Raw genomic sequence first — 12,252 nt, 5'->3', positions numbered from 1 at the left:
TGATCTGTTTTACTGCCATCTTCCTCATTTCACAATGGAATGGAGTTCAATTAATGCACGCAACTGGAGTAGGCTTAAGGATAAAATGAACCCGTACTCCTTTGGGTTATTTCAGGGTGTTAGCAATTTACGTATTTCAACGTTTTCCATACGATTTATTGCTGTTTTAGAGAACTGGAAGGACGATGGTGGCATCTATCAAGTGGACTTCATTCGATACATTATCAACAGAAATGCAATCCCTGGTACCCACAGGGTTCGGATGAGTCTTTTTGGTAGGTGTACAGTTCCACGGTTGTCTTTAGCGCACAGGCTTCCTCCTTCCAAAAAAGACCAAGGAAATTACTAAATTGTCAGTTTATCCTCCGGTTGTTACGATGAAGTTAGCCTGTTCTTGGTAGTAAGAACAAATGTTTTTTGACAAAAAAGACAGAAACTGTAAGAAGGGCACACATACAATGTACACTCCAACATAGATCATCTTAGAACATTGCGTATAAAGGTCCTCATAGCTGGCTGGCTTGCTTAAGTTTTTTACCATTCTTTCCGAATAATGCCGAAGAAACGACCCCAGCCCAATTCTATGTATTGAAACATGGGCTATATTATTCTGCTAATTGTTGTCACTCGTGATGAGTCGAAGAATTTACATGTTAAATATTTTGCTCAACTGCTAATGTCGCGTGACCACGCTATTGGATCTTATTTGATAGATGTTTTGTAAATTTTGTCCCAGGTAAAGTGCAGGGAAGCGTCGTAGAAACGGTGATAGGAGGTGTTGACAACCTACTGATGATCCCCACGGGCAACGGCGAGGAGACCATGATGCGGCTAGGGCCCAATGTCTACGTCTACACCTATCTCAAAAGCACTTATCAAATCTCTGCTAACCTGGAGACCTCTTCAATGCAGTACATAGTGAACGGTGAGAATAGTCTGAAGTTATTAAACAGAATTAATCATGAATTATCCACCAATAGAATAGCTTTATCCGCCCGATCGATCGATCGATAAAACTACATTCAACATTTTGCAAAAGAAAAAACCTACCAAGGAAAAAACGTGTTAATATAGTTATTAGACAATAGTTGAGCCTGATGAACTGGACTTGGCATTTTATTTGATTGTTTGCGTACCACATCCATTCCAGGAGGTATCATCTGGGTGACTGATCAAGGTCCACTGAATCAGATTGAAGTACATGATGACTGGGAACATTCATAAAGTCGTTGATATAGAATGCTGATTGTTCACTCTTTCATGTTTTTTGGTCTTCTCAGGCGTTGCACGTGAGCTCACCTTCCGTTTGAGCGACGGGTCATTTTTTGCCTTGGCATCAAGTTTCCAAAGCAGCACGTGGTGAGTGCAGTAGTATGCTGTTTAATGCTAATTAAACCAGATAACACAAGTTTATTTGTGCAGTATAATCATTTTAGTGCACTATCGATGTTTCATTAATTTTCGTTCACACTTTCTTTTTTGTCAGCCATGTTTTTATAATTTACTTGGACCACCTTGTAGTTATTGAGTTTTACAGTGAAGTAAATTATCTTGTGACAGCAGAAAGCAGGTCACGGAAACAGATACCCTTTCCCGCTGGTTTTTGTTTTCTGTGTTCTTGTTATTCACAAATGTATTACTGAGCCTGAATCCTTTGATATGTTGAGGATATCTTTAAACTCGTTCTGGCGCAGGCAAAATAAATGCAACAAAATCAAATCATCTTATGTTGTTACACTCAATTGGTCTGATAACATGGATTAAACTAAAAATAAAAAAAGATTACAGAGAAGGGCAAAACCAAACACACATTAATACTTACTGCAATTATTTGAGCCTCCCTTCAATTTCATGCATAAGTTCTCAATTTCTTACGCTCTAACTTCCTTTTCCTTTTGTTAGTGATAAATCCCGAAGCTCTAGCGCAACTCTTGAGTTTCAGACAATGGAAGACGTTTTGTGGGCGTAGGCAAGTTCACATGACGTCTTTACTTCCTATCATACGCCCGCATGTGCAAGAAAATTATTCCGATGGTTCAATTTTACAGAAATTCCTTATCAGCAAAATGTTTCTCGATCATAAAAGCCCGTACAGTATTGCGAGGTATGTCGATAAGGAGGAGTATACTTGGTAAACATTTAAAGATTTGATTCTGAGGCGCAGTGCGTATCTTTCAGTCTTTGTGCTTACGTTTTGCATGTGACGTAGGTTAACGGCTTTCGTTGCGAAGGTGTTCTGTCAGGCGAAGGAGTTTGCCTTTATCGACGACGGAATAATCTGTATGGCAATGGAATGGCTGATAACTCGTTCCCAGAGTCCGGATGATGGGTCGTTTCGTGACGTTTACAGAGTACTTGACAGAGAAATGACCGTGAGTAGTATTACAGTGGTCGGGATAGTCCACTCTGATGTGTCAACTACCCATGATCGTCGTATACGTGAAAACTAGCTGCAGTCTTTTGAGCCCTGCGTTTGGTTCTTATTGCCATTAGTTTTATTGATTTTGCTTGGGGCAAGTTATCTCCTTAGCTATAAGAACACGCGGCCCTAAGTCTGCTTTAGATCACAGGGCGTAAACATTTGAATTATTGTAGCTTTAAAAATGTGGCCTTTAAGTGCTCACACGGCTTTTCATTCAGACGTCAGAATTCCATCCACATGGATCTGTTGTTGCTCATATACATGCTGTATATTCAATTCATACCTATAGCCTGTCCCATTTCATAGAACGATGTCCTTTTCCATTCAGACGGTGAATACGAAATGAAGTAAGTCCAACACCCTCGTTTCAACGAAAGCAAACTGTATTCCCGCTAATATACCAGTAGGGGTGTTTCAAACTGTGCCGAGAGAAATACCGATTCTATCTGACTTGATCGTTTGTTTTGGGATTTCAAAAAAGCGGGTCCTACGAAAAAGATGGATACGTTCTATGACGGTTGTTAATTTAGTGATACGTTATGTAATGATAATTCTGGTATGATGCTTTTCCACAGGGAGGTGTCCAAGGCAAAGTTTCACTGACTGCATACGTTCTTATTTCGCTGTTGGAATGCCAGTGCGATACATTCGTGAGTTTGGGTCTGTTATTTATCTTTGAATCAACACACCGGCTGTTTTGACCTTTTGGATTTGAGCTTAAAGTTGTTCTACGCTTGCTATCGGCGCAGAGGCCTAATGTTTGCTAAAACAACGGAACGTGCCCATCAGTTCTATAGTGTTTCGTACCAGAAGGCTACCTTCGCTTCTGTGTCTGCACGCAGTCAGAAGTCCTCGCTCGTAATTAAGAAATTTGTATGACGTCATTGTGGAAATCTTTGATAGCTTTAAGTCGGATTCCACCTCATCTGTTTGCATTTCGAGTTGAAGGATAGACACATTAAGGAAGCTCTGGCTACGGGTCAAACGTTTCGTCAAATATGAATCAAGTAGAAGGAAAGAGAAGAGAAACCCCCCAAAAGAAAAAGGCAAATCGCCATTTTGGGAGCACAAATTTTCAAGCAGCAAATGTTGCAGTACTTCTGAGGGTGGCTTAAGCTCATTATATTCTAATTTGATTCAACACATTTTGCAACATACTTATGGTCATTACAGTCAATGCCACTTTCACTTGAAGGTTTCGTTTATTTTGCTTCGTTAATGAACTACCAAGTCCACGTAATGTCTTCACGCCATTGGCCACATAACCAAGTCTGTCATGTACTATACAGATTCTGTCCATTGCAGCATTGAGACTAACTAGCTGAAGAGAATGGGCCAGCATACTGATATGCACTACTCGCGGTGATATTTGTCAACAGAAAAAATTAAAGAGGTGTAATATTGTCAACAGAAAAAAATTAAAGAGGTGTAATACTCAAACAAGCTTCGTACAGAAAACCTCTCGATTAAATTGTGTCTCTTGAGCAAACAGGTGACAGAGGCTAAACAAAGGTTTCACTCTGAGAAAAATCTTGAAACATTCTGAAGCAAAACCAATTTGGTCTTTACGCTAGGTAGCCTTTTCAAAAACTCTTAAACAGACGTGTATATACGGTGGCAGCATTACACAATTTTATCATCAACCAAATGCAATCTTGTAAAGTTGAGACCAATCCCTTTTCATCATTTCCAAAAGGCCCCTAATTTTCGCTGGGGATAAAATTTCTTTCAGCTCGCCAGAAGTCAGCATTTGGGCTACTGCCTCTAGATACCCATATCGTATAGCCCAATGTGCCTGTTACAGTTTATGTTCCCCTGCCATTTTGTACTTATAACAAGTGACGTCTTCTTTGTTTATGTTTTCAGGATAAGGACAGTTCTGTTGCTGCTGCAGCTACCTTCCTGGAGGCGGAATTGGAAGAGTTGACACGCCCATACGCCATTGCCATCACGGCGTATGCTCTGGCTCTTGCCAACAGCAGCAGGGTGCAGGATGCCATACGAATGCTCAAAGATATTGCTACACATGATGAAGGTAAAACAGACTTTATTTTGTTCGAGCTACACCGAAGTTTAACTGAGGTGCATACCTGACGCATTATTCACTTGGAATACTCGCTGAATGTTGACCGGAATGTTTCATATAGGCCCTATTTCTGTGAAGCCTCAGACTCTCGTTACTGGGCGGCAGATGATTCCTCGTTCGGTGGTGGCTCAAAACCTTACTGGTACAGCCGTCGCCCGAAAGCCATCGAGGTTGAGACTACCAGCTACGCCTTGCTTGCACTGTTGACAGTAGGCGATATTCAGTACACGCACGCTATTGTGAAGTGGCTGACCAATCAAGAAAATTACCACGGAGGATTTGTTTCTTCTCAGGTATGTATAGACATTGTCAACGAACTCTTTGCTCTGTTTGTCACATCTCAGGTATTAAAATAAATTATGCAGTTTAGTCTGAGTACTCTGTTGAGTGCTCCTCACTAACGTCTGAAACACTCGCGCATGCGGCAAATTCTATGCATTGTATCGGCCAGTCAGAGCCGTTATAAAGCTATTTTTTCGTCTGGATGGTGACTGAGGATATTGATCGGTCAATGTTTTCAGCTGAGTGTGCACACATGACGGCTTCAATGAATCGTGCGTAACAGGGGGACGAATACGTGCATGTTGATCAACTTCGAGGACAGTAAATATAACAAATTTTGCGAGAGCAATAATAGAAAAATAAAGAAACACAACTTTCCCAAACACCAATTTTAACGCTTGAACGCACCATGTCTGTTCGGCCAAATGTACTATAGGAGACACCCTGTGATTGTTCAAAGTCTGGAGGTCAGTACGTGGTCGTCTTGCGTAATTAATCGTGGAACCTGCACACCTTAAAGAGACGCTTGTATGAGAATGAACATCTATTACCTAGACTAGTATTTTTGTAGATGCATAAAACATCAACAGCTTATCCTATAGGACTCGTCAAAGGGTCTAATTTTGGAACCAATGAATGTTTTGTCTCATGAGCTGTAGTTTTAAATCAGATTACGTAATCATTTGGCTATGCACCATTTTGCATTCATAGGCTTGTTTGAGATTATTTTCTTCCTTGTAGGAGAAAAGGAAAATGGACAATTTGGTTTAACCATTGGTTTACGATTGAAGTTTGATAATCAAACATTTGATTCCACTTGCTTGAGATAAATAGTGGAGGAATCCCTCAGAAATATCATTTTTTAAATTTTAAAATGGGGTCGTTAATAATATTTTTCGTTCAGTACATTGAATTATCCAGACATAATATCAAGGCAACATTGAAGCACCAAGTCTGCCATATTGTAATTGTCTATTTACCCGTTGATTACAATGAAATAGACCCCGAGTGAAGGTCAGAAAGTACAATGGACGTTGAGACTCCCGCTTGCCAGCACAGACACGGAGGTCAAATCTTTTATGAGACGAAGAAGGCCAAAGGTCGAGAGTGAAGATGCTTCGTGTAGGAAAGTCCGAAAAAGTGTAAACATATGATACATTATTCATTTTTGATTTCAGGACACCGTCATGGCACTGCAAGCCCTGTCGGTGTACGCTTATAGGGTACAAGAACTGGACATTGATTTCTTCTGCACAGTCACGTGTGATGAGAGTAACTACGATGAAACCTTCAGGGTGAATGCAGATAACGCGCTTGTGCCCCAAGTAGGAACTATAAATGTGAGTAGCTCTCTCGTAAATGTACTTGGATCACTACAGATAAAGCAGAGAGGTATGCATATTGGAAACTCATCACTGAAAAAAAGAATGTATTTCCAATATCACGAAAGTGTTGGAGCTCTTTAGGCAAAATGAAGTCTTTTTAAAAGCAGTCTTTTCCGTACAACGTATAGTACGTGTTAGTTCCTTAACACGTATCCGAACAATTAAGCTTTGGTACAGATTGTACACGAGTCACTGCCAAGTTTCATTGATGTGAAAATACCGTCGGTGTACTGTTTTAAAAGTCTTCCTCCTTTTGATACCCAATTCAAACTGATGTAATCGTATTAATTCGATGACAAATCCCCACCAAAATCTGTCGTGTTTTTATTACATTTCGGTTCAATGCTTGGGGTCATCAAACTTAGCCCATACAGTTTCTTGCCTTTTGATTTTTTCCTTGGTGGCGTGCGTCCTATTTTCGTGAACAAGGCAACGTGCTAAATATTTATTGCCCTATTCCCCGTTTAAAACTCTTTAAAAAATCACACGTTTTGGTTGAAAAAAGTGCGTATGACTCTCAAACCATAGCAATGTGAACTTCACTGGATGTCAAACTTTTTTAATCTCGTCATCACTTGAACTGTTCTCATAAAAAAGAAATATGTTTTTTGCCAGATTCCAAACAACAGCGGTGAAATCAATGTGTTCGTCACGACCGAGGGAACAGGCATTGGCCAGTTTAAAGTAAGTCACATTTTGAGAAAAGCCGTCTGCTGTAGTGAAAACGTCATGGAATAGTGTGTCGCTGATTGGTCCATGAAAAAAAGTTCCAGTGTTTCTGCTTGAACACCGGAAAGTCAGTTAAATAGGCCAGCGAGAGACCATCCTTTTGTAGTCGTCAACGTTTTTCACCAGCACCCAAAGAAAATCAACCGTCACTTTTGTGGAGAAATCCGTATAAGTATCTTGTACATTTTGGAAACAAGACGTGGCAAAAGCTCATCCAGCAGGTTCTTGACTGTTTGCCGAGATCGTGGCAAAGCAACTTCCGCACACTCTAAAAATACCTGGGTCAGACTGACCCGGAGTCTGGGTCCCATGGGGCCTGACCCCTTTTGGGTCATATTTGACCCGGAAAAGCAGGGCAGGTGTAACTTGTGTCTCTCAAACAAATCAGCTGTATCACATAAACAATATATTTGTGTCCCTCTTTTCATGTCACAGCCACGGATATTTTATGAACACATTTTGACTATCACGATTATACGCAAGCAAGACATTGTACTTCCGATAGCGAATGCAAAATTAATTGCGGTTACAACTGAACAGCCGCTTCAGAAAAACGAAATTTCAGAATTGATTGACTTGCAAGTTGTAAACTTTTCGTGGTATCTATTTTCAACTCAGAATGTCCGTTTTCATTGTGCATTCGACAAAACTGTATGAAGAGCCATTCGGATAATAGTTCATAGTTCACGGCAACCATATCTTTCTCATGGACAGTGGATGCAGCATGTTACATCACACACAGAGTCTCAACTTTACTCAGAAAGTAAATTCGGTAATTTAGAAATGGCCCCCAAACAATGCATGCTTACCTTGTGTAAAAATGAACTTGGAACTTAGATGGATAAGGTCAATATAACATTGTTGTAAGCACCAAAGCAGATACGTCGTGAGGCTCCATCTTGTCTCACGTGCGAAACGAGTTTGCAGACGTGAAGTTTTTATCAAGTAAATCTCAACTGTACATCGATATTATTGTAGCTTTTGTTTGCTCTGAGCAACTCTGATTCAAATTCCTCCCAATTGTGCAGTTTGAAGCTTCATATTACATCGCTGAGCCCAACTATTACAGTTGTGACTTTGAGCTACAGGCGAACGTGGGTGAGGTTGCGGAGGAGGATCAGCTGATGGAAAGGGAACTTTTTTCCTATGACATACGAGTGAGGTATAAATGTCTGTTTGTCGTTCATAAATGACTTCTGTGTAGGCCTACTATTAACAGTTATTAGCAGTGTTAAACTAATAGCCCTAAAGAAAGAAACGTAAGAGACATTAGCTGGGAGACCTCTACAAAATAAAGATATTGAATTTTTCAAGTTTTCTTCCCTCGTGTCGGTCAGAAATTGACAAAGCAACATAACAGATTTAAACCAAACATTACGGCAACTGAGCTAGAGGAGCATTAGACTTAAAATCGTGTAGGCCTATGCAGAAACTGTACTACATATTCGTATATTTTCATTGAGAGTGCCAATAGTAGCTCGTGCTTTAACAGACATGTAGGAATGTCTGCATTTGATTAGTGCCAGTTTCATATCTTGCATTAATAATACGACGTTTAAAGACAAAGTACACATCACCATTCAAGAAAAAATCTATTAATTACCTTTTTTTGTAAAAAAAATCATGCTTTTATGGTAAATCATCTTTTTAGAATAATGTAAACAAACTCTTCGATGAACGAGACTGTCACGGTTGTTGCTAATAAACATTCAACTAACCAATGAAACTGCCCCTGATATAAATATTCGCATAATCAGCATTCTTAGCTAATCAGAGTGCTCCGTCCAATTTCGGTAGCAAGCCCCATATGTTGTGCACACAAAGGCTTGCAAATTATTCAAGTCGGTATTTGAGAACCACTGGACACGTATATTCGGGGGCAAGATTGCACCGACCGTTGCCGCGTTGTGTTAAACTGCACCACATCGGCCAATTACCGACTTGATTTCAAGTCAAGAGCAGCATCAATAGCTCACAATCTAGCAACACATTTGCAGACCAGTGACCTGCCAATTAAAAGTTTCGCTTGGTGTAAAATAAACCGTTCAATTACAATAAACCTACCCGCCATGAGCAGGAGCACCGAGGCCTCATTGGTTTAAAACATCCATGTTGTCCTAGCACTGAAAATTCTCCTTTAAATTGCATATTTGAAAATGCCTGCAAACTTGAGCTGTTATATGTGCCCCGCCAATATGTTAATCAGATTCGACCCCTGTCTTGAATAGGGTTTGGCAACGTAGGGTTTTGCAATTACCTAAAGTGATTGATGTAGCAATTTGCATGAAAATAGCTCTCTGAACCACACCTCCCTTACTCTGCTATTGATACATGTAAATGCTTAGCTCCACTCCTCGTGGAAAGACTTTTTCCTATTCCTGGCGATGCTCCTGTGCTTGACGTCTGCTTCAGTGGAGCTGCCATTTTATATCATGCGGCATTCCTTATGAATATGATTTGGTAACAATATTTGTTTGTAAAAATTGAGACTCAGTACGCGTCCCGCACAACTTCTCATGAAAGCGACAGTGAGATCAGATTTGAAAATGGATCAGTTTTGATACTTGTTGGACGACCAGACTGCAGTTAGAGTATTCCTGGTTTTGTTTCACTCACATCTGTGCGATCTATTTAGTTAATCCCTGATCCCAAGAGTCCGATGGGCCGGCGGACACCCGGTTCTGCTACCAACAGCTGATTATAAACTAGACATTTACAGGAAATACAGTATAAAACGTTTCTGCATCATTACAACACCTGAATTATTCAACATAAGGTCTATGAATCGAGTCATACATGGGTCAATTGAGCCTCCTTTCGCTGGTTGGAAAAGTAAAGTGCTAATATGAATTCCATGCATTGACGGAATTTTGTATTTGTTGTTCTTTTTTTGTTGACAAAAGATTGTCTTTATTGCGCAAACGGGAGGCCCACTGCAACGCATGACGGATGTTTAGCATTGCATGACACATCTAACACATAATATGATGATACAAGTAGGAAGCTTCATTTTTAGGCATTTTAATGTCAAAGTCTAGTTAATCAACGGCGATTGGCAGTGGGATCATGTGGTAAAATACCAAAGGCGAGCGCCAGGCTTTATGAACTTACCGTGGGGGTTATACGACATGTCTCAGCAGATGGCTTTCACTTATACTTTATGCAGGTACTTGCGTGGCGAGAAAAGCGGTATGGCTATCTTGGTTGTTGGCCTCTTCACCGGCTACGTTGCGGTTGAGGAGGATCTGAGAAGGGTAAAAATGGACAAATTGTATGTGTAATTCAAATTATTTATTTCATTAATTGCCTCGTGTGTAATGTTGTCAATGTCTTATACCCAAGCGGAAAAAAGTTATCACAATCGGAAAAAAGTGTATGTTAATGTTGCAAAAAGATACTTTTTGATAAAAAAATCAATCAAATCACAGGTCTGTTTTCTCGATTGGTTTATTTCTTTCTAATGACTCCTTACTCGCAGGTGACGGCAAACAGTAACGGGCGGGTTCAGCGATATGAAACAACTGAGCACTCGGTTGTTTTCTACTTCGAAGATGTAAGTACCTCGTTTTATGCATATGGCTCACCAAATGATCGACGCCTCACAGAAAGATTAAATAAACGCTAGCCCACAGCTTAGTATCTTTATTACAATGCCAGTTGCATTCATTTCTACATGAGCAAGAAAAATAAATGTGTGCAACGTAACATAAAACATCGCCAACTACTGCAAGAATACACCGTAGAATCCATCTTCATACCTGTAAAGAAAAAGTATACGCCAGCGGCACTAGTGAACTTGGTGAAAGTCGTACTTGTCTTACTTGTGTTTTCTCACCGATAGGTCCCTAGATTGGAAGCAGTAGACATCCAGTTCCGTGCTGAACGTTTGTTTCACGTCGGTAGGGTGCAGCCCGTTGCCATCCGAGTCCGTAACTTCTATAATTCCAGTAAGTCTGCTCATGCACCCATGCTGAATTATGCAAATTATTCTTTTGAACGCACTGAGCCAGTTTGGTATTCCAAAGCGAATGGCCGGATAAAGGCACTTTTCATATGTACCTTTTTTGGTGTGTTGCGTAAACGATGCGTTCGTTCATTTCACTTTTACGGAAAAACAGACTCCATTAACATAACACACATGTGCGTAACATTTGACCGTCAAAATCGCTCCCAGAGCGATTTTGACAGTCAAAAGACGTTTTATGGACTTACACTCGTCCACAGGACGTTTTCCCCTCTCTGGAAAAGAGGTTTAGATGCATTTTGGGATAGAAGTCATCTGTCGTAAAAGGAAGAGGAACAGTGAAGGAAACCTTGTACAAATAAAACAGCTAAAAATCGTGTTCCCAGTTCAAGAAAAAGGAAACGGCCGGTTTCTTCACATTGTACAACAGTCAGCTGGGATATCACACCTCATCAAAGAATTATACAGACTTTTGTTGAACATACCCGGAAGTTGAATGTTTGTAGTATTATATAATGTGTAATGTGTTTAAAGTTAGAAGGGGGTTAGGGTTAGGATGAGGGTTAAAGGGTTAAGGTTAGTTTTTGGGTGTAGGGTTAGGCTTAGAAGGGGGTTAGGGTTAGGCTGAGGGTTAGCGGTTAGAAGGGGTTTAGGGTTAGAAGGGGTTAGGGTTAGAAGGGGGTTAGGGTTAGGGTAGGTTGAGGGTTAGGTTTTTGGTTAGGGGTGAGGGATTAGGGATTAGGGGTTAGGGGTTAGGGGATAGGGTTAGGGGTTTTTTGGAGTGTAGGGTTAGGGTTAGCAGGGGGTTATGGCTAGGGTTAGAAGGGGGTTAGGGTTAGGGGTTAGAGGTTAGGGTTAGAAGGGGGTTAGGGTTAGAAGGCGGTTAGGGTTTGCTTGAGGGTTATGGTTAAGGGTTAGGGTTAGGATGAGGGTTTTATGGTTAGAGTTGGGTTAGGGTTAGGGTTTGGGTTGGGTTAGGGTTAAGGGTTAGGGTTAGGATTATTTTTTAGGGTAAGGGTTAGGGTTGTGTTGGGTTAGGTTTAGGGTTTGGGGGCTAGGGTTAAGGGTTAGGGTTTGTGTTAGGGTTAATTTTAGGGGTCACGGTTAAGGGGTTATGGTTTTAGTGTTTTGGGGTTAGGGTTACAAGGGGGTAAGGGTAAGGGTGAAGGTCTTAGGGTTAGAGTTAGAAGGGGGTTAGGGTTAGGGTTAGAAGGGGTTTAGGGTTTAGGGTTGGGGTTTAGGGTTAGGGGTATGGGTTAGGGTTTGGGTTTAGGGTTAGGGGTGTAGAGTTAGGGTTAGGGTTTTACGAATAGGGTTAGAAGGGGGTTAGGGTTAGTGTTAGAAGAGGGTTAGGGTTTTAGGGTTAGTAGGGGGGTTAGGGTTA

At 40.8% G+C, this 12,252-nt stretch overlaps 1 protein-coding gene across 3 annotated transcripts in view; it reads left to right on the top strand.

Annotated features, from left to right (window-relative positions):
* LOC110989110 (complement C3-like) overlaps positions 1–12,252 on the top strand; it is a 92,141-nt gene that overhangs the window by 71,578 nt on the left and 8,311 nt on the right. For all 3 annotated transcript variants that reach the window (XM_087143325.1, XM_022253252.2, XM_022253253.2), the window contains exons 22-34: positions 171–275; positions 737–925; positions 1,281–1,359; positions 2,210–2,372; positions 2,998–3,072; positions 4,289–4,457; positions 4,587–4,801; positions 5,969–6,130; positions 6,791–6,859; positions 7,933–8,066; positions 10,071–10,158; positions 10,383–10,457; positions 10,746–10,851. In XM_087143325.1, coding sequence (XP_086999451.1) covers positions 171–275; positions 737–925; positions 1,281–1,359; positions 2,210–2,372; positions 2,998–3,072; positions 4,289–4,457; positions 4,587–4,801; positions 5,969–6,130; positions 6,791–6,859; positions 7,933–8,066; positions 10,071–10,158; positions 10,383–10,457; positions 10,746–10,851 — 1,629 coding nt within the window. The remainder of the gene's footprint in view (positions 1–170; positions 276–736; positions 926–1,280; positions 1,360–2,209; positions 2,373–2,997; positions 3,073–4,288; positions 4,458–4,586; positions 4,802–5,968; positions 6,131–6,790; positions 6,860–7,932; positions 8,067–10,070; positions 10,159–10,382; positions 10,458–10,745; positions 10,852–12,252) is intronic.

This window comes from Acanthaster planci, linkage group LG11, assembly GCF_054643075.1.
Source record: "Acanthaster planci isolate LZ-2023a linkage group LG11, COTS_SCS, whole genome shotgun sequence".
In the NCBI taxonomy this organism is placed as follows: Eukaryota; Metazoa; Echinodermata; class Asteroidea; order Valvatida; family Acanthasteridae; genus Acanthaster; species Acanthaster planci.
Note: the sequence above shows the minus strand (reverse complement) of the source record. Positions and strands in the feature narration are given on the sequence as shown.